General features: G+C 29.1%; 1 protein-coding gene across 2 annotated transcripts; it reads right to left on the bottom strand.

Moving 5' to 3' along the window:
• Positions 1-279: 279 nt before the first annotated feature.
• LOC139097068 (muscle LIM protein Mlp84B-like) lies at positions 280-22,007 on the bottom strand. Of its 2 annotated transcripts, none has more exons than XM_070648831.1 (13): positions 21,848-22,007; positions 16,876-17,038; positions 14,828-14,892; positions 14,265-14,365; positions 7,706-7,820; positions 6,592-6,688; positions 6,338-6,422; positions 5,122-5,356; positions 4,982-5,046; positions 4,621-4,863; positions 4,443-4,517; positions 4,172-4,368; positions 280-3,630 (listed from the first exon to the last, which is right to left on the bottom strand). In XM_070648831.1, the coding sequence occupies exons 2-13, from the start codon at positions 16,988-16,990 to the stop codon at positions 3,557-3,559; spliced, it is 1,467 nt and encodes a 488-aa protein (XP_070504932.1). In that variant the 5' UTR covers positions 16,991-17,038; positions 21,848-22,007; the 3' UTR covers positions 280-3,556. The 2 variants fall into 2 exon arrangements, with proteins under 2 accessions (XP_070504932.1, XP_070504933.1); XM_070648832.1 differs by lacking the exon at positions 21,848-22,007 and adding an exon at positions 17,358-17,486.
• Positions 22,008-22,021: the final 14 nt, after the last annotated feature.

Raw genomic sequence — 22,021 nt, 5'->3', positions numbered from 1 at the left:
AGTTTAGCACTCCTTAAGTTATTTTGGACTATTTTGAGTATATTTAGAATTAGTCACGTTAAAAACTTTGTAAAAATAATTAAAATTCCAAAAAAAAAAATCTATGTCTTGAGCTTGAAACTTTGATGCTTAAAAAGGAAATTTGTTTAAAATTCCAAAAATCGGCACATTTTGTCGGAACACAGCCAGCAGCTAGGAAGAAAAGAACAGCAGCGCCTCAGTTAAATAACATAAAGTGGCAGCCCTAGAAAAAATCTAAGAATTAAATTAAAATTTGAATTATTTTCTTTATTTTACTTTTATTTTGTTTTTAAAAAAATTTATCGCAATTTTTCTGTGTACATTTTTCTTCACAATGCTTTTTTTTAAATATAAGAGTCACATTGTTTCACAAAAGAAGCTACAAAATTAATAATATAGATAATTAAAAATATTTTGTAAAAAACGATTTTTGTTCATTCATTTTCTTGTTCGATCGTTGAGTAATTTTTTTTTTGTATTTTGTTGGATTTAAAACTCCAAATTATTTAACTTTTAAATGTGGAGTAATCAGTTTAAAAAAAATTTGAGGTTAAAATTGAAAGTTATTCAAAAAATAATATTTAAATTTTAAAAAAATTAAAATTATTTTCAATTAAAATTTTAAATGTTCAATGTAAAAATTTGAAATTTAATTAAGCATAAACATTTTATTTGTTTTTTAATTATTAAATGTAAGCTTTAACTTTTTTAATCCAAATATTTAAAATGAATATTCAATAATTTTAAAATATTTAAAATAAAATTTAATTTTTAAAATCTAAAAATTGTTTTTTTTTCTTCAAAACAAATTATAAAAAATTTAAAAATTTTCAGAACCAAAAATCAAATTTTTCTACAATAAATGCAAGTTTTTTTGTAGAAAATTGAAACAAAAATAAGAAAAAATTATCAATTATGCCAGCTTATAGTCAACAACAGTCAAAATAAAAGCTAATTTTCTTAAAAAATTCCCTAAATTTTTTTGGGGAAAAAGTTTTTAATTTTTGTGAAATTTTTCAAGAAAATTTAATTATTTTTTTAAGCATTTTTCCATCAAAATTCATTCAAATTTATCAAAATTCATCTCACAATTGACAATTAAGCGGCAAATACTGAAAGTAGTCAACTCAATCCAGGCATCCTCTAAACATAGATTGAGCATAAATTATGGAAAATTTTCAGTCATTTTTGTTTTTTTGAAATTTAGATTCACATTGCAAAAAATGAGACAAAATTAAAGAAGAGCTGCAAAAAACTTCTTTAAAATTGCCGGCAAAATTCATTTTAAATTTTTTTACAATTTTTCTAACCTCAAAATTTCCAACATTTAGTTAGTTTCGTTATCATTTTAAGCAAATTTTTTTTTGTATTTATTTTTTCAATTTTTTTATATAAAATTTATGTTTTTTTTTTCACACAATTCAGTAAAAACGTTATTTTTTTTAAATTCGTTAGAAATTTAATTTCTTCAAAAAAAAAAAATATTTTCAAGACTTTCAGCAGAAGAAGACAAAATTGCTAAGTGTTATGACTTCCTGTGTATAATTATGGGAAGTATGGTGGGATAGTTTGAGCTTCCTGGATTTGTTTGTTAACTGGAAGCTTGTTTGGGTTTAGGTTTTAGTATTTATTGATTTTACCCTTTAGGTTAGAGTAGCTTATGGCTTACTAAACTGTATTTTTATTGATTTATGGACAAATCTCATCCCTAGATGTTTAATATGCTCGAGTGACACAACAAATTCAAGTTAAGGAGCGGTAATGGATCCGTAAAAGCTGTTTTGGTCACTCGGATGTGATCAATGTTCATCAAACCTCTGTAATCCTCTGTGTATTTACAATTTAATAGGTGTGTCCTACTATCAACTACATTTGATGTAGCAACAAGCTAAATTGTCATTATTTGAACTATATGAAGTGGCTGTGATGTATCTGCTAGGATTTAACTGTACTCATTGTCATTTAGGGATTATTAACTATAAGTCTAAGCTCCAATTCATTTTAGTTTTAAATATTTTGCAAAGGACTGCATTTTTTTATAATCAAAATTTGCAATTAATATCTAAGTGCCAACTAGTAAATTATTACACACTTTAAATATATTTTTTTGTTCCATAAAGTTGATAAAAAATATTTTAGATTATAATATTTGGTGTTATTAAGGATTATCAATTACGGGATTGAGTTGTAAGTGATTTCGGGATCAATCCCGGGACTCTGTACATTTTAATCTCGTAGTTGAAAATCCTTAGTGGTATGTGATCCAGTCGTGGATCGTAAATAGTTATTGTTACTTGCCTTCTTTACCAAAAAGCTAATTATGATTAAATAGAGTGACTTGATATTAAGGTGGACAAAATTTTGTCAATTTAAAGTTAAAAGTTCACTCAATAATTATTTTGGATCGTCAAAAACACTAAAATACTTTTTGTGTTACTTAATTGACTTGCCCCTATTTGTATATCTATAAAATTGCTTATCAATCCTAGCAGTTAGCCTGTTCCTTAGCGCACAATATGTTTTGAATTTATAACTCGATTAGATGTTGATCAAGGCTTATTTACTCATTTATGCTGCTAAGGACTTCAATGATTCCTTGTTATAAAATACTATTAGGATTATTGAACATCCTTAATTAGTTACACTACTCTCATCTACCTTTACTTGGTAGCTTTAAGCTATTTTATTTAATAATTAATTCAATTTAATATTCTATGACGGTTGTTAAGTTCAACTTAGTAAGTTGTACTATAATCTTCAACTTCTACAAGCGATTAGTCAGTAGCTATGGCTTTAAACTGCAATTTTTAAATTGCAAAATATTCAAACTGACTCAATCAAATTACAGAAGCTGGATTTTATTGAAATTCTTTGGACATCTAGCTTTTTGAGGTTATATTTTACAATAAATTAAATAAATATGCATTATAAAAGTGTGATGAAGCGTTAGGGATATTAAAATATAAATTTTTCGTGGTCCTTTTTTGTACAATGTTGCAGTCGTTGATGGAATGCAGCAATTTTCATTAAGTTTGATCATTTCATCAACAGAATCTCCAAAAAAGTCACAACATTCCAACAATGACTGCCTTTGGGACGATCTTAAAATCTTAAATTTTACCATTTTATGCCACATGTTTAATTCAAAACTTAAAATTATCTGCTGGGCTGTCAACTTCCTATCATTGACACTACCCCTGCCTAGCACAATCTATTGACTCTTAGGGATCTAATTTTTGATAGCTTTATAAGTTAGTCATCTAAAGTTTTGTGCATGTTTGTTAGGAATTTCATTCTTTTACTCCCAAAAAAAAAAGTTCAAGTTTTGCTATCATTATAAGGAAAATTTGCTGCACTAAAATTTGTATTTATACACAAAAAAAAGTTTAACTTTTTTATAAATTTTTATAAATAAATACTATATAAAAGAAATTGAAAGTTTTTGTAAAGATTATAAGCTAATTTAGATATTCTGCGGATGACTTTGCAGATTTTTTTAGGTTATAAAAATATTTTTTTATACAGATTTGGTGATTTAGACTGTTGAAAGTACACCGGCACCCATACCGAAACCAACACCACGTGGTCCATAGTTTCTGCCGTAACATCCTAAAATTAAACATGAAAATTAGTGTTACATAACCTCAAATATATCAAAATGTAGAATCATATCCTGAAAGTTTAGTTATATAACCTCAAATTTCAAGTACATAACCTCAAATTTCAGATACATAACCTCGAATTTCTGGTACATAACCTCAAACTTGAGATATAACCTCAAATTTCAGGTATATAACCTCAAAATTCAGGTACATAACTTCAAATTTCAGGAACATAACCTCACATTTCAGGTATATAACCCCAAATTTCAGGTACGTAACCTCAAATTTCAGATACTTAACCTCAAATTTCAGTTACATAATCTCAAATTTTAGGTGCATAACCACAAATTTCAGGTACGTAACCTCAAATTTCAGATACTTAACCTCAAATTTCAGTTACATAACCTCAAATTTGAGATACATAACCTCAAATTTTAAATACATAACCTCAAATTTCAGACACATAACCTCAATTTTGAAGTCATTAATCCTTCAAATTTGAAACCCCAGATCCCCAAAAAAAAGCGTATAAACTTCCAAGTTCCTACCTCTGCAGTAAATCTCTCCATTAGGACCATCACAAAGGTTTGTTGAATCAAGTGATTTATGACAATCTGAGCAGTTGAAGCAGCGTTTGTGCCATGAATTCTTCTTGCTAATCATCTTTTCAGCTTCATAAACTACGAAACCACATCTTGGACATCCAGAACCGTCAGTTGGGCGAACACCGCCAATCTTACCAGCACTGAAGGAGAGAAGATTGAGATTTATTAGGTATTTCAGGATATTGGATGTAATTTAAATAGTCAAAATACTCACAAGTTAAGTGTAGATTCTCCGTTTGTTGACAAAACTGGAGTGTGGCCGTAACCGAATCCCTTTGGTCCGAATAATCTGGAAACAGAAGCACAATGTCAATTAATCCTGTATTTTGAATCCATCCAAAGAAAAATCTGGATTGATCCATACCCAGACTACTCCATTCCATGATACTTACTTAGCGTAGCAAGCCTTGCAGTGAATTTCTCTATCAGGTCCATCACAAGCAAGAACAGAGTCAAGTGGACGATGACATTCGCTACAATTGAAGCATTTTTTGTGCCACATTGTACCCTTGGCAAGCATTTGTTCAGCAGCAAAGACAGCACCTCCGCATCTTGGACATCCTTGACCTTCTGGAGCCTTAATGATTGTTGTGTCTGTAGTGACAAATGGACGAGCTGCTGAGAGATCTTCCTCGCTGGAAAATTGGGATATTTTTGAGGTTAGAAATTATTTTTTGAGGTTAGAAAATATTTTTTGAGGTTAGAATTTTTAAAATTTTGGCCAATTAAAGCAACAGCATTCAAAAAACTTACGTTGTTCCATCAGTTTGTAAGAATCCTGATCCACATGCGAATCCATATCCATGAGGTCCCCATTTCTTGATATCAAAAATAAAACATCAGCCTTAACAAAACAAAATTCTAAGAAAAGCACAAAAAGATTGCCTTTATACCTTTCCATAGCATGTTCGGCAATAAACATCCTTATCGGGGCCATCGCATGCAATGATTGAGTCAAGTGTCTTCTTACAATCTTTGCACTTGAAGCACTTGCGATGCCATTCACTTCCCTTGGCCAAAACTAATTCAGCGGCAAAGACGGCACCACCACAACGTGGACAACCTTGACCTTCGGGTGCTAAAATTTTGGCTGTATCAACGACAGTTGTTCTTGGTGCATGAGTTTCGCTGTTAATTATTTTTTTTTTTTTTTGGGAAATTTAAAGGAAAATTGTGAGAAAAATTGAAATAATTTCATTTATGGGACAAATTTATGTACCATTGCCATTCTAAATCTTTTGCATCAGACATGAGACCAAGTGATGAAATTCCTGAATGACCATAGCCACGTGAGCCATATTTCATTGAGTAGCAGCCTTAAGGATTCATTTTGGGAAATTATTTGGAAGATTTTGAGGTAAAAAGAAGAAGAAAATGATTTTTTTTAGATTTTTTTGGCCATTTGTTCAGCTTGTTGACATAAAATTGACATTCAGGACATAAAACATGAAAATTTACTTCTGATGTCGTTATACAGAAGTCAAAATTGTGTAGGTTTGTCGTGTATTTTTTTGGCAGTTTAATCAGCCTTATTTGTGTCTGTTTTGTGTGAAAATTGTGTAATCTGATTTAAATATTCTAGACAGAAATGAACACAAACGAAAAACGACAAATAATTCTTGCTAAAAAATAATCTATAAAGTATCAATTAAATTATGACACAAATGGAAATGGTACGTACATAAAACTATAACTAAGGTATGGAGCCGTTCACTAATTACGTTACGCTCCCTTATGGGATGAGGCTTTTCACGTTATATAATATGTGAACGGTCCATAAGGCCATGGGTCAGATATTATCATGAATTTAGCATTTTACGATAATGTCTGACTCTTGGGTAAAGCATCCTGATGTTTTGACATATTTTTTGATAATTCAACTAAACACGATGAGTGTGGAACTGGAAAATCACATTATCATCAGTTTTGAACAATTTTGACAATTTTTGATCATTTTTTGACCATTTTTAGATAATTTTCAATTATTTTGATCAATTCCACATCTCAATTCTCACCAAAAACTGAGGATTATCAATAAATCTATGCCTTAACATTAACCATCAGGATTTACTTGATTTTATATATTATAATTAATCAAAAGACATTTACTCATTAGCAGCATCATCACTTTGCAGTGCTCCACCACCTTGACCATAGCCGTATCCTTTCAATCCAAACTTTCTGTTGTAACAGACTGTTGAGTTGAAACATTTAAATTTGTATGATGTACACAGATATTATTGGATGTAATAAAACATGTAAATTTTGTTGGATGTCCAAAAATGATTGAATTTTGATGAAAAAAGAAGAATTAAAATTAGTTAAAAATCCCTGACTTGGTAAGTAGATCTTCAGTTTTATACCTTTGCAATAGATTTCCTTATCACTGCCTTCACAGCAGTTACGTGAATCCAAACCCTTTTTACAGGCATTACACTTAAAGCACTCTTTGTGGTATGACTACAGTTAATTAATTGACAATTTATGTGATGATTTGGTTTATTATTGACAATATAACATAAAATGAGACAAAAAATATAAATTTTGGATTAGAACTTATTGGATATTTTGTTTATGTCAAGGCTCAAAGTCTGAGTCCAATTTTAAAAATATTAAATTCTACGCAACAATTGATTCAATAAGAGGATCTAATTAGTCACTTATATCCCTTCACAGTTAATTACAATAAACAGGAATAAACTAGCTCTAGCTAACCTCTACAATAAATCTTTTTGTCAGGTCCATCACAATGCATTACAGAATCTAACGTCCTGTTACAATTCACGCATTTAAAGCATCTTCTGTGATAACCCTTTAAAATTATTGTTTCAATATTATTTGTAATTCTCAACTATTGTCATAAAGTGAACAACATTCCCAGAAGACACAAGACATAGAAAAGGTCACAGGCTGGTGTGAATCTGATCTGATTCCGGATATTATCGAGTCTAGATCCATGTCAGAGTCATGCCGGTTTATTGCCGGATTTTTCACTTTTCCAACGATTTGTGTCTTCTGGATTGAATGATTAGTCTATTGCAGTGTTGTCCAAACTTGTTTGTACCATCCACACCTAAATGGCAATTCATAACCAAATATGAAATCAACAATCGGTTCATGGCATTTTCAATAAGATTTCGGTGTTACACAGTTTGGAAAACACTGATCTAAGGCAATATTCCTCAAACTTTTCAGAACTCGACACAGTAATTCACATATCTAGAGCAGTGGTGGGCAACCTTCTATTTTTCGCGACATTCCTTAGTGGTTAACCCCAAGGCCTAAACCACACTAGTATACCACAGCATACAGGTTGCCCACGACTGATCTGGAGTGTCGTGAAGCGTAACTTGAGAAGCACTGGTCAATATATGCCATAAATTCCAGTTGTTCACTTAATAATTTTGCGTGCATTTTAATTAAGATAATCAATTCTAAAATCATAAAAGTATGTAACAATTCAGGCAATCTACTTACACGTCCGCGAGCAAGCATTTGTTCAGCAGCATAGACAAATCCACCGCAACGTGGGCATCCCTCGCCTTCTGGTGCTTGAACAACTGGTTTTGGTTCACGTGGCTTGAAAATTTCACTAAAAAATTTAATTTTATTAAAATTTTATTCAAAAAATTTACAAAAAAAAAATAATTAATTAGTCAAAAGCTCTAAAATAAGCTAAAAGCTCCTTGTGGCCATTAAATATCAATCAATGGGAGAAGGTAAATCATTTCCCCAAGATTTGAAAAAAAGTCAAATTTTTTCTCTTTTAAAAATAAATTTAATTTTCTCATGATTTTATATCGAGTTAAAATTACGCAATTACTTCTTTTTTTCAGGTATCAAAAAAATTTAAAACCAAAAAAAAAAAAAAAATCTGGAGGAACTTTCCTTATCCCATCGACGAAAGAAGACCAACAGTAGTGAAAATTTAAATGTTTTAGACACAAAACAGAACAAACAACATATTAAAAATGAGTGAGTTTAATCAGTACCAGTACAGTGAAATTTATAAAGGTTAAGTAGTTAAATTAATTAATTAATTATTTACAACATTCACAACAATAAAAAAAAGCATTCAAATTTATAATAGTTTTGATAAGGGACCGTTCACTTGTTACGTAACGCTCTTAAGAAGTTGAACTTCAACTTCAACTTTCGTTAGAGATTTTGGGTCAGAATGGAGTCAAAAAGTCAATTTTTTTATATTACGCAGTAAGTGAACGACCCCTAATAAAGTATAGAAATGATAGGTAAAGGATAGAGACTAAGAGTAAGATTAGGTAAGTCTAATAGAGAAATAGTGTAAAATCAGTCATAAGAATTTATCAATTTTTGTGTATTGTACTAAAATTGGGTTATATTAAGAAGTTTAGACATTAAACATAAGAGAGTAATGGGTAAATAAGCTTTCATCAGTAAGGAATTCATGTACATTCGATGTATGGTGTTTAGTGGATTAAGAGCTCAGAAAATGGTATTTTGACACTAGCACTTTGCATTGCAAAAGGAGTTCAAAAATTACAACAAATTCGAGTCAAATTTTGATAGAATTTAGTCAATCTAAATTAGAATTAGTCCTCTATTGTGAAGGCGCCTCAAAGGACTTTAACGAAATGATAAAAGACGACTCTAATAAAGTTCAAAATCAACTTTTTTTTTCAATTTCAGATTCAAATGAAAGCGCCATTTTAGACTTTATAAGTCTGAAGATTCAAAAAGGTTCTTATTAGGACTTTCAAAAACCAGTCAATTTTGACCTGAGCTAAGTCAACTTTTGGGGATTAAGGAAACCGAAGTCTGGCCCCGAACCTGATTAAGTGTCTAATGTATAACTTCTCATGATTTTCCTTGATATCGCTATATCGACTTCGAGCTCTCCTAACAGATATTAAAATTTTATTGAAAATTCTAGCCCATCGAATAATATTTTTGAATTTATATTTCAATAGGGTTCTGCCAAGAAGTGCAGGACTACAATTTTGAACTGTCTCTACATTTTAATTAATAAAATCTATTCCGAATAGCATAAATCGGTTATTCTATCGTAAATTCTTGCATGACTCTAACTTGACCCCAGATTCGATTCAAATCTAGCATCATGTCAGAACCACACCGACCTTGGACCGACTTGCACTATTCGGTTACGAAATCGATTTCAAATTTGTCGTAGTTCACAAAAATTAAGTCCAATAAGTGATTTTATAACCCAAATTTTGCTTAGATATATGTCAAAAAATAGTTTAAGAGTTCATGCTTCAACAACAGCTAAAGTTTATAGAGTATAGTTATAGAGATTTAATAAAAAAGATACCAAAAAGCCCATTAAAGTACAAAGCAAAAGTTTAAGTTTAAATTATAGAGTTGAAAAGCTTAAAAGCTGTCAATAAATTAGAATTAAACTGCATCAAGGTAGAAATATTTAAAATGAATTTAAGTTATTCATTAAAGTGTCCCCACCTTGAATACAAAAAAATTTAATTTCTTGCGTTTACGAATTTAAAGAATTTAAATTTACAACTCGAAGCATTTTAAAATTAGAAATTTGAAATTAATTAATTAATTAGTTTATTTTATTGCGTGTGCTAAGTAATTTTACTTTGTAGCAATTAAGAAATGTGTGAAATTTACCCAAAAAAAACCAGCATTTGTGTACCCTAACACGTGTGCATGTGTGTGTGCTCATGAAACAAAGCTTTGTTGTAGACAAAATTTGCAATTTTCGTGTGAATTTCCATCAGAATTTAAGAAACGTTTTTTGAAGATTTTATGTTAAACTTGAGATTTTTTAATTTTAACTGAACATTTTTTAACAAAATTAATTCCAATAATTTGAATTTAATATTGAATAAATTTTAAAAATTAATTTCAATTATTTTTAAAATTAATTTCGATAATTTTTAAAAATTAATTTCAATAATTTTAAAAATCAATTTCAAAAATTTTAAAAATTAATTTCAATAATTTATAAAAATTAATTTCAATATTTTTAAAATTAATTTCAATTTTTTAAAAATTAATTTCAATAATTTTAAAAATCAATTTCAATAATTTTAAAAAATCTTTTTGAAACATTTAATCAATTTTATATTTTTTCTGAAATTTTTAAAAGTATTTTCTATTTTCAAATTTTTTGCTGAAATTTTCAAAATTCTGAGTTTTAAAAAATTTAAAAAAATAATATCGATAAAAAGCTTTTTATCCAATCAAAATTATTTTTCATCTTCCTTTTATTTGACATTTTTCATAATCAAAAAAAAAAAAAAAAAATTATAAATTCATTAACTTTTACAAAAAGAAATAAATTTGACAATTTTTTCTTATAAATCTCTTTTTTAATGTCGATGGACTTATAAAAAAAGATCTTTGATTGATTCTGTTTATGTGCGGCTAGACAGCGTAATTTCACGTCGATATTAACAGAAAAGTGATTTTTTAAAGAATTTTTGGGAAATTTTAGGAATTTTTTTTCCAAATTTTAAATTTTTAAAAATTTGTTAAAATTAAAAAAAGTTCAAGTATTGAATAAAGTATCCCCAAATTCTCAATAAACCCCCAAAAAATCACCCTCATCCCACAAATTACAATTTAATTTTAATGAAAATCCACAAAAAAAATTTACGTCCATCGCAGAAAAATACAAAAATTTTTATCCATCTTAATTAGATCCAAAATTAAATAATAAAGATGTAAATGTGTGTGTAATTGTGTGTGCGTGTGTGTGTATGTGTAATTGTGTGTGTAAGTTTTTTTGTGTATTTTTTAAATTAAGTTTTAAAAAAAATTTTTAAGAATAAAATTTCCACAAAAGAGAGAATTTAAAATAAATTTTTAATTAAAAATTGTTGAAAGATTTTTTTTTTTTGAGTTCTTGTGTGCTTTCTTGTTTCTTGTGCTCAATCAATGTGAACAAAATGGAGTTTTTTGTGTATTGTGTGTTTAAGAGCTGTTGGAGAAGAAAAGAGAGATAAAAATTGGAAATATAGTGGACGTATTAGGTTTGGTTGTGCATTTTTTATATTCAAAAATTTCAAAATTTTTTAAAGGTTTTTTAAACATTTTTAACCCAAATTTGAAAAGTATTTTTAAAGGAGAATTGGAAGTTTGGAATTAAAAATTAAGGACACTTTGAGGTTAGGAAACCAAATTGGAAGAAACTTTGAGGTTTTAATCTCAAAATTGAGGAAACTTTGAGGTTAGGAGTAAAAAATTGAGGAAAATGGAGGAAATTTTGAGGCTATGATCCCAAATTGGAAGAAATTTTGAAGTTAGGGTCTATAAATCGAGTAAATGTTGAGGTTAGGAATCCAAAATGGAGGAAACTTTTAGGTTTTGTAGCCAAAATGAAATAAATTTTTAGGTTAGATCAAAGAATTGAGAAAAAAATTAAAATTAAGATCTCAAAATGGAGGAAAGTTTGAAGTGAGGATCCATGAATTGAGAAACATTTGAGGTTAGGATCTAAAAATTGGGAAAGATTTAAGATGTCATAATGGAGGTGATTTTGAGGTTAGGAACACAAAATGGAGGAAACTTTGAGGTTATGATCACAAAAATGAGGAAAATTATTGCTTGTGATTCAAAAATTGAAAATATTTTGAGGTTAGGATCTAAAATGAAGGAAACTTTGAGGTTAGGAACACAAAATAGAGGAACATTTAAGGTTAGGATTACAAAATAAAGGTTGTAATTTCATTATCCAGAAGATTTTCATTTAAAAATCCCAATATTAAAGATATTTTGAGATGAATATTGTCGAAGTAATTTAATAAAATCATTTAAAGAGAAATGTTCCACCTTTAAATTTCAACATATTCCCATTAACCCAAATTCCACCCATCATCATCCTCCTCACATTTCCTATACAAATTCCCATTTTCTCAAACATATTTAATTACATCAGCCCAAGAAGTCAACGAACGACATAATAATGTCAATTTTTATGCAACTTATTTCACCTTTTAGAACCGGTGTGCGTACCATTGCCAGCACATATGCAACATGTTGGCGTTTTAATTTAATTTAATAATGAACATTCACGATTTCCTCTTCAACGAACATTTTTTATTTTTATTTTTAGATTTTTTTTTTCTTTATTAAAAAAAAAGTTGTTTTTCTCACTCAAGTTGCACTAAATGTGTTCATGTCATGTGTGTGTTTAGTTTAAATGATGTATGTAATATTGAAATGCGGCAGAACTGATGTTGAACGTGTGCCAAATGGGAAGAGAATAAGAGATATGAGGAAAGAATTAAATGACTTGCAGCTTTCGAGTGGGTGGGGTGATACATTGTGAGTCATTCTGAGAAATTGTGTGTTTATTATTGGATGGATTGATGTGGAATGTTGAAGAAGTTGTTATGGAAAATTTGAGGAAAATTCTTACCCGAAAAGCACATAAACGGTAAATTGATTGAAAATCTAGCTCCAGGCAATTGTGACTCTGAATTGATCCTAGAGTCACACTGACCTGGTGCGGCATTTTGGATCAATAAACTGACTTGTGCTTTTCGGATATGTTCCTTAAAATATAGATGATAATAAACATATTCATAGAATTTCGAAACACCACAATGTGATCGCTTGGGTACCGCTATGTCGTCGTACTAACGATAAGACCCAAAGTTGCTTTTATTGCATCATGACGGCTGATTAAGATTCATTTCTATCGCAAAAAATGCCGTTCTTCATATTGGAATCCACTAGGAATTTGTCAGACTTAAAGTAAATTTCAGAAATTGAATCTTTTTTCGATTTTTGATTAGATTTGTGCAATCTAACTTCCCCGGAATCATGTTAGATCTGCACTAAGACAGTCATATGTTGTTGAATTGACAGATAAATTTCAAAATCATGAGAAATTGCATTCACGCCCACGTGGTGGCTGTTATATGTTCATTATAGTGACAACTAATGATAATCGATGCAGAGGTTCATGAATCTAGTTTCTTAGGTGTAGGACACACCCCTCCCTCCCTACCCTGCTACCATATATTGAACATAAATGTAAATTTTACAAATTTTCACATGGAAAATGACAGAAAAAGTGATGAGGAATTTCACATAAAAAAAATATCCAAATGGAAATTTTCATTAAAAAGATCAAATAAATCTCAAAAAAAAATAGTATGTGTGAAGGTGTATTGGTGAAAAAGAAGTAGAAAAAAACATGAAAATGTGGATGTGAAAGACACAAAAAAAAACTATTTTTAGGAAAAAGACGACACAAATTTTTTTTTCTCGTTTTTCTGAGATTCACAAAAGTTTTTTGTGCGTGTGGAAATTTTTTTTTTTTTTGTTTGTTTCTTGTTTTTTTAAATTTAAAAATTGTTTTTACAAGAAATTATTTTTGGTTTTATGGAATTTTGCACCTGCTTGATGGAGGTGATTGAGAGAATCTTGGTGATAAATTGAGGATTGTTTGATGAACTTTTGAGACTTGATTGGGATTTTTGGTTTTTGCAATTTTTAGTCAAAGTTTTGTAGATTTTTGTCAAAATTATGCAGCAAATCTTCAAAATTCTCAATTTTTTTTTGAATTTTTTTCAATTTTTCTTAATAAATTTTCAATTTTTTTTATAAAATTATTCAAATTTTTAACAATTTTTGTCATTATTCCTTCCAAAAATTCACAACATTTCCTCAAAAGTCTTCAAACTCTCCTAAAAGACCCTCAACCCCACACCAAGTATTATCGATGTTATTTACAAAAAAAATCTTCAATTTCTGTGTCTTGCAGAAAATTTTTTGTTTTCCAGAAATTTCTCGTTAATTAAAAAAAAATAAAATTAAATGATAAGGAAAGTCCCACCAGACACGCGCGAAAATTTTCTTCAAGATGAATTTTTTTTTAATTTTCGCAAACCCAACAGATTCCCCAAAAAAAGGAAATTTAAAAATTTCCATCGCAAGAATCGTCAACCAAAAAAAAAAAGACCATAAAAATCATAAAAAAATATTTTGAACATAAAAGCCAACGTCAATAAATGACATTTAATATAAATTAATGCCAAATTAAATATGAACAAAATTTACTCACGCTTCTGTATTTTTGAATTGGTCTCCTTGGTCCATTGACAGACAGCCGGCACCGCCACCGAATCCGTATCCTTTTGGTCCGTATTTTCTGCCGTGGCAGTTCTGAAATGTTGAAAAAATGTTACTAAAATATTCTATTGAATTGTTAGGCAGTTTAACTGAACAGTGTGATCAAAACATGACCAACAAGTCTCTGATCAGTTCCGCTGCATCACTGAAATGCTTAAAAGATTCAAAGAGTGTCAATGTATTGATCAGATCCTTCATTTAAGGATTTTTAGCTAATTTTGACTTAATAGTTAACCCGAATCGATTAATCGATCAAAAATGCAGCATCAGGAATCAAATTTGACACCATGTCAGAGTCACATCTGTCTGATGTTTGATTTTGGATCGATTAACCAACTTGTGCTTTTCTGGCAACTTCCTTTCCCAAACTCTCAAAAGAATTATATCTAATATTGATAGTTATTCAAATTTCCAGCAAATATCTAGCTCTTTAGTCAATTTAATGATATATTACATCAAAAATCCAATTAAAATATGCTTGAAATGAGAACTTACCTTGCAGTACAATTCAGCTTCGTGTTCAGCGCAGTTAGTTGAATCCAAGAACTTTCCGCACATTCCTAGTCGAATAAATGAATATTTAAATAATTATTAGGTCACAAACTAAATATTCATGGATAGTTCATGTAATAGAGAGATCGAAGTCGACTTAATTTTTGTTATGGAAAAATTGGATCAAGTCTGTTCGGCTTCATATGAATTAATTGTTTTTGGATATGTAGAATGTTCAAAGACTAATACAGAGATTACACTGTAGATTTGGTATTATTGTAATTTGGGATACACTTGTCTTCTGCATTAATTAAGTGCATCTTGAGAAGTTTGGATATTTCGAGACAGGGACGGAACTAGAGAGGGAAGGTTTAGGTCAATAGAATCAGAGGATCAGAAAGATCAGGGACCATAGATCAGATCAAAAAGTTTTCAAATTGTCAACATTAAAAGTGTACAAAAATAAATTTTCAGACTTATTTAATTCTTTAAGCTGAATTGCCAGAATTTGAATTCTAACAGTGCGGACTCCAAAAGTCCAAAATAATTCACTAATAATGGAGTGAGGCTAGTTCTGACTTAAGAACACGTTTAAAGACAAGAAGCAGTTTAGGAACATTCATAAATAGCTCCAATATCTCCATATCTTTTAAAATTTATGATTGTATGCTTAATAATAAAAAAATCTGAAAATTTTCCACAACTTATCCTCAATTCAAATTTAATTCGCACAAATCAAATAATTAGATTCTCTAGAAAAATCTCCGTAATGTAAACATTCTGTGTAGGTGGAAAGATAAATGTTTATTTTCGCATCTAAAAATAAAAAAGATCGTCCGATTTCATTTTATGTGTGAAAATTATGTGAAAATAAGAATAATAAAAAAGCCATATGGAAAACGAAGAGTATTTAAGCAAAATGTTTCGAGAGTCTGAGTTCAAATCCTCGAAAATGTTTTAGAGGAAATAGTCGAGTAACAGCATACGATCAAGTCAGACATCTAGTCGATGCCAGATTTTAATTTTAAAAAAATATTGAAAGATCAAACCAAAGAGGCTGGTTTAGAGTAGGCGGTTGTGACAAATTAGTGGCTGTAATGTGAAACTATAAGACTGATACTGAAACTGATGCATTCCATGGAACATTAAAATGAACCTGTAGACGGTGAGTAGACCATTTTGGAGATTTATTTGAATCTTTTGTGGATTTTTCCATTCAAATTTTGAGTTATTTTACTGATTGTGATTCATGATTTAGAGTACTTAATATGGGGTAGGAGGGGTTGTAATATGGAATTCATGGTATTGGGACAGTGCTAGAGGCATGTCTAAAATATCATTTTATGGCATATTAAACGGATGTCAAAATTATATTTAGACATATGGTCCTGTTAGGATCATCTAAAACTAAATACTTCCGTAAATACTCTAAAATCCAACCCTGAAGTCTTAATACATCTTAGGATATAAAACTTATTTTTAAAATCACATCAATTCTAAATTTAAACTTTATAAGCATCATTAATTCGTAGATTATATTTAATTTTTGACAAAAAAAAACTATCTACTTAAAACTGTCTTTTATGATGATAGAAGGCAATTTAGAGATGCTATAAATTGGATTCAATGTTTTGAAAAAGAATATCAAAATGATATAAACTAGGATTCATTAGATTTGTGAAGAATGTTGGGAGCTTATAGGGTGATTAAGTGTGTATCTTAGCTGTAGTCTAGAGGAGTTGATAGGAGGAGGGGAACATTGGGGCACATGAACCCTCCGAAAATGGAACAATCGCTTGTACAATGTTTAATTGCTAATGTTTGTATTTTAAGCTGTTTTTTCAATTTAGTAATTGAAATTATTAGTGATATATGCCTATGAATAGAGTCAAAATTCAAGTCAAGGCTTCGTCCCTACTGCAATCATCCACAAGAATAAGTCAGAAGCATTGACATGTGTTTAAAGTCAACACCAAGTTACTCTTCAAATATCCAAAAACCTCAATCATAAATCCCAAAAATTCCCAAACAAAAAGTCAATTTGAACTTACCGCATTTGAAGCATCCTTTGTGGAATTTGTGTCCACCGGCAACACGTTCTTCAGCAGCATAGACTGATTTGCCGCATTTTGGGCACTTTGGGTTTTCAGCTGGCTTGAAAGGCATTTTTTATTTTGCTATTTTTAACTTTTCACAAAAAAACTTGAAAATTTCCTGGAAAAAAAATTTTGAATTTTTTGTTAAAAAAAATTTCACTTAAAAAAACATTTTTTCGATGTGCTGGAAATGAGAAGCGAAATTTGACGATCGCTGAGGAACACGAAAAGTGGTTTTTTTCGAATTTATTTTTTGCACGATTGCGTAATTATTTTTTCACATGAAAAAAAGTCGGCAATTTTTTTTCTAATTTTAGAATTTTTTTTTCTTTTTTTTATCACACGAAAATTTTTTAAATTTAAATTCACAAATTTTTATTTTCACAACAAGAAAATTGGATGAATTTTATTTTGGAAATTGACCCACACACACTGACCTAATCTGACTAGCCTCGATTCTGTGTTTTTTATGCAACGCGATGCGATCACTTTAACATCACAATTACGACTTAGCGACTGAATTGAAATTTCATTCGAGTTTATTTTTTTTTTTGTGTCGAACTTTCGAACTTTTTCTTCTTGACGATCTCGACGATATTTTAGACGAGAATTGTAACTTTGATGCAGTTAATTGGGATCTTTTGGAGATTTTGGGAGAACTTTTATTTTACATTGAATTTATGTGACTGTAAAAATGGCAATTTTGACTCAAAATTGAGTTTTTGAACAGTAAAACTTTGAATCTATTTCTTTTAATTTATATTAAATTATGAAATGTCTTAAAAATGTTAATTAATTTTAAGGAATTTTCCAGAATGTCGAATAAAAATTCAAAAGAAGTCAAGAAAATTGAAATTTTGGTTCAGAATCTTCAAGTTTTTATTCCAAAATTCCATAGTAATGAGCCATTCACTTATTACGTTCGCTTTTTAGGAGGAAAGAGATTCCAAAAATTCGAGTTTTGCGTAACGTAATAGATGAATGGCCCATAACTAGACCACTTCCAAATCTAGTTGAAAATCTCAATCCAAAAATCTAAAAAGTTCAAAATAATGTACATAAATTCTCCCAAAATCATCATACTGTTTACATTATTCAAGAAAATTCTTAAGTTCAAATTTATTTTTCATCTTCGTAATTTTTTTTTTTTATTTTCTTCGAAATCCGAAGTAAAAAAAACAGTTTCTCATTCTCAAAATTAAATGTTTTGATCACACGTGTTCACAATAACGACTTGGTTCTCTTGATTTTAAGTTTTATTCTTCTTCTAACTGTCACTAAGATTCATGTTTTTTGAGATTTGAATGTAGTTTTGCTATTTTTCTCTGAATTTTCATGTTTTGATATTTCTATAATGACATTTTGATTGAAAACCGAAATCAATCTTGTTTTTGATGTAAACATGAATGTTAATTCTTTCATTTTTTAAGAATAACAAGTAAAATTGGCTTGTCATTCTTTCAAAGTTCATTAAAGGCCACTCAATTCTTTTAATTATATTGCAGGACCAAATAAATGAATAAATCCCAAATTTATTTAAACCAATTAATAAATTTTCCATCCACAAAAAAAAGAATATCCGCGAAAAACCACAAATCATTAAAATTATTCATCCTTTCATCTTTCGATATGATTTATTGATGAGATTTTCTGAGAAAAAGTTGCCATAAAATTTTTAAATAAACAATAAATTTATTCTTTTTGAGCGTTTTACGGTTTTTATGGCTATTTTGAGATTATTGCGTTGATTTTTGATACAAAGTATCCATAATTGCTGTTGCCGAGCGACAAAAAATGATGAAAGCTCTACAATGATGCTGCTAAAGGTCTTTTGAAGCTGTCTCTTTTTTGGGGATCATTAGGAAGTCAGACTGACAAACCAATTTTCATTTGATGTTTTTGAAAGAGCTTAAACAGAGCTTTAATAACTCCATAAACCTCTTCACTTGTGTCACTCTTTGTTTATTGGACTAAATTTGTAGTTTATACGATAATTTACACAAGTATGAAGAAACTCGTGCGGAAAAATGTTTACAAATTCAGAATTAATTTTGTTTAAAGTATCAGAATTTTTGTTTATAGATTCAAATTATAAATTGCTCTGATTATGAAACATTAAAAAAAAATTGTGAGATTTTGAAAACCTTTATCGAATTAAAATTGCAATTTGTGAGATCTTATGTGTTTTAAGCTATTGAAAATCTGAAAATTTGTTGAATTTTGATGAAAAAATTTAAAAATTTTCTTAAAAAATAACATTTCATGTTTTCCGAGAAAATATCTTCAACTAAAAAAATAAATCTTACATGACTAACATTAATGTTATTAATGATGATTGCCTTGTGTGGGAAGGTTTGAATAGCAAAACATGACATTTTTTATTGTGGAAAATTCAAAAATGAAAAAAATCACGAAATTGTTATGAAAGATGAAACTAAAGAAACATAACACATGCTGAATATTTTGAGTGAAATAAGAGATTTTAATGGAAACTGAAGGCTTCCAAATTTGGGATCAAGTCATAGTCATGCCGGTTATCGATTAATCGAGGGTTTTAGGGATCAACCATCCCACTTTTTGGACAAAATTCTTCAATTTGATGACGATTTTTATTAAAAAATTCAAAAAATCTTCCTAAATATTTGCAATCCATGTAAATCCCTCTTGCTCACTACAGATCTAAAATTATCCAAAAAAAGAACTAGTTTCATAAAAGTTATGCAATTTATTACAGGAAAAAGTTCATTTGCATTTTTTTTCCACGCCACACATCCTTTTATAGGCATTCGAATCACTCGCTTGGAAATTTTTTTTCACCTGGGCATCATCACGCCCATTTTTATGCCTTCTTATTCAATTTTTTTTCTTCATCACAACTCAACTTTTTTTTTATTTTTAGATTTTTTTTTCTAACGAGAAATTTTTTTATGTTTTTTTTTTTTGTTGCTTTCCATTCCGTTGAATGGGAAAAATTGTTGTTTTTTTTGTGAGATATTTTTAAATTAATGATCGCATTTTGAAGAATTTTCTCGGATATTTAATTATAAACCGGCATTAGGTGCAAAATGTTTAATTAAAATTCATAGTTTTGATGATTAATTGCGATTTTGATGATTTTTATCGTATTTATTTGTAGGATTTTTGAACTAATTTAAATAAATTTGTGTGGATAATTAGGAAAAATTTAATTAAGATTGAAAAGATGGAATTTGTGAAAATTAAGAGATTATTCTGAGTGTCTGAGACATGATCAAATGGCAATGATTGACATATATATTTTATATTATTGTCGGATTTATAGTTACAAATTTTAGGAATTTTAGGAAACAAAATGATCAAAAATGATGAACTGAACAAAGAAGACTAAAAATTATGATCAAAATCGCCATTTTAGTTATATGTTGAGTGAAATTTTGAGTTTATTGGCAGAATCTTGTAAATATAATTGTAGCATTGTTAAGTGTACATTAGCTTATGACTATTCATGTCCTTGTAATGTATAACACTATAAACTGCATTTCTAAAGGAATTTACAATTAGACTTTTAATTGAGTATTCGTGTCAACAAGACAATTAGAAAAAGTTGGTTAATCAATTTGACACCCTTGTTAACTTGACAAGCTTAACATTTCTAAAATTTTAAAAACTACTTGAACTCTAGTACCTAGAATTGTGAGGTTTAGATGGAATCTATTAAAAACCTAATTCAGATTTGAATTAACTTCAGAATTTTATCTAATGTTGTAGTTTGCTACCTGTGTATTGCAAGATATTTTCTTGGACTGAGGTGTGTCTTGGCATAAAAAAGGTTGTCCACCATTAATTAAACAATGCCAATGGCAGTCTAAGTTTAGGATAATCCAGTTTAGTAGCATAAAGCAGAAGGTTTCAACTTATAAAAAAACAGTTTAAAAACTAACTAAATGCATTTACAAGTGCATTGATCTTAAGTGAGATCAAAGACAGATGCAGTTTGAAGGTAGGAGGAAGTTAATGCAATAGTTGCATTAAGTGCAGTTCAAATTGCATAAAAATGAAGACTTCAAAACGTTAAGGCTATTGATATGAGATCTTCATTCATTTATTAATGCAATTTCTTGAATTTCCGCATTTTTTTTGAATTCTTGCCAAAATTTATTAAAATTTGGTCAAATTGTTCATATTTAATTAGTTTCAAATTTTGAGATATCATACAATTGACAAAAAAAATCAAAAAAATGATCAGAAGATGTTAAAATCTGGATGTAAAAATTTCATAAAGTGATCTCATGCATTCAAATTTAACAGAAATTTGACTATTCTATTATATCAAGTTTTCTAAATTTTGATGATTCCTAATAATTTCATTGGTCCGAAATGACATTAAAATGTAAAATTATACTCATCAGTTGAATAAAGTCAAGTTTTTGTGCGCATCGTTGTTTTCCAAAAATGGCCGACTTATAATTTTCATTTCCAAGTGTTCATAATGAACTTTGGACTCATATCTCATGAAAAATACTCAAAATGTTATCCAACATGTGGGTGTGAATTTAGTAGTAGGTGTGAAGCACTTTCCACAGAAAAAATTATATTCTTTATAGTCCATTTCCATTTTTCATTCTATTTTGAAAACTTTCCATGAATTTGTGTTAAATTTAAAATTTCACAATTTAGACTTAAATTTGGATAATTCTAAAATATTCAAAAAAATAGTCTTCAAGTCCATAAATCACTATCAAATTGTTCATATAAGCATTAACACTTTTTCCACTTTTCACAATTATTTTTAAGTTTTTTTTCTAATCGAAAAATCCACTTAAGTTCCTCATAAAAACTTCAACAATTTTAATTAATTTCTTTTCTTTTCATTTCCAGCATAATTCACAAACGAGACGAATCACCGAAAAAAAAACAAATTTAAACGAAATTTCACTTAAAAACTTACTTAAGATTAAGTCGAGCTTAATAATTAATAATATTAATGAATAAAAATTGGGAAAAAAGAGACGAAAATTTTTATTTTATTTATAGACAGCGGTTTCCACTAAACAACTCGCAATCTGTTCTTCTGCTAATCGACGTCGAATGAATCGAATGTTGGTCGAGTGCTGGGTAGTCT

This window comes from Chironomus tepperi, unplaced genomic scaffold (genome assembly GCF_022539635.2).
Source record: "Chironomus tepperi strain 1889 unplaced genomic scaffold, CSIRO-AGI_Ctep_v1 contig_412, whole genome shotgun sequence".
NCBI lineage: Eukaryota > Metazoa > Arthropoda > Insecta > Diptera > Chironomidae > Chironomus > Chironomus tepperi.
The sequence above is the reverse complement of the archived record's forward strand: the minus strand, read 5'-3'. Positions and strand labels throughout refer to the sequence as shown.

Coding starts and splice junctions, on each gene's coding strand:
- LOC139097068 (XM_070648831.1), bottom strand. CDS start 16,990: ATGCCTTTCAAGCCAGCTGAAAACCCAAAGTGCCCAAAATGCGGCAAA. Junction 14,893..16,875: donor CAAAGGATGCTTCAAATGCG/GTAAGTTCAAAT, acceptor TTATTCGACTAG/GAATGTGCGGAAAGTTCTTG. Junction 5,357..6,337: donor AGTGATGATGCTGCTAATGA/GTAAATGTCTTT, acceptor AATAATTAACAG/CGAAACTCATGCACCAAGAA.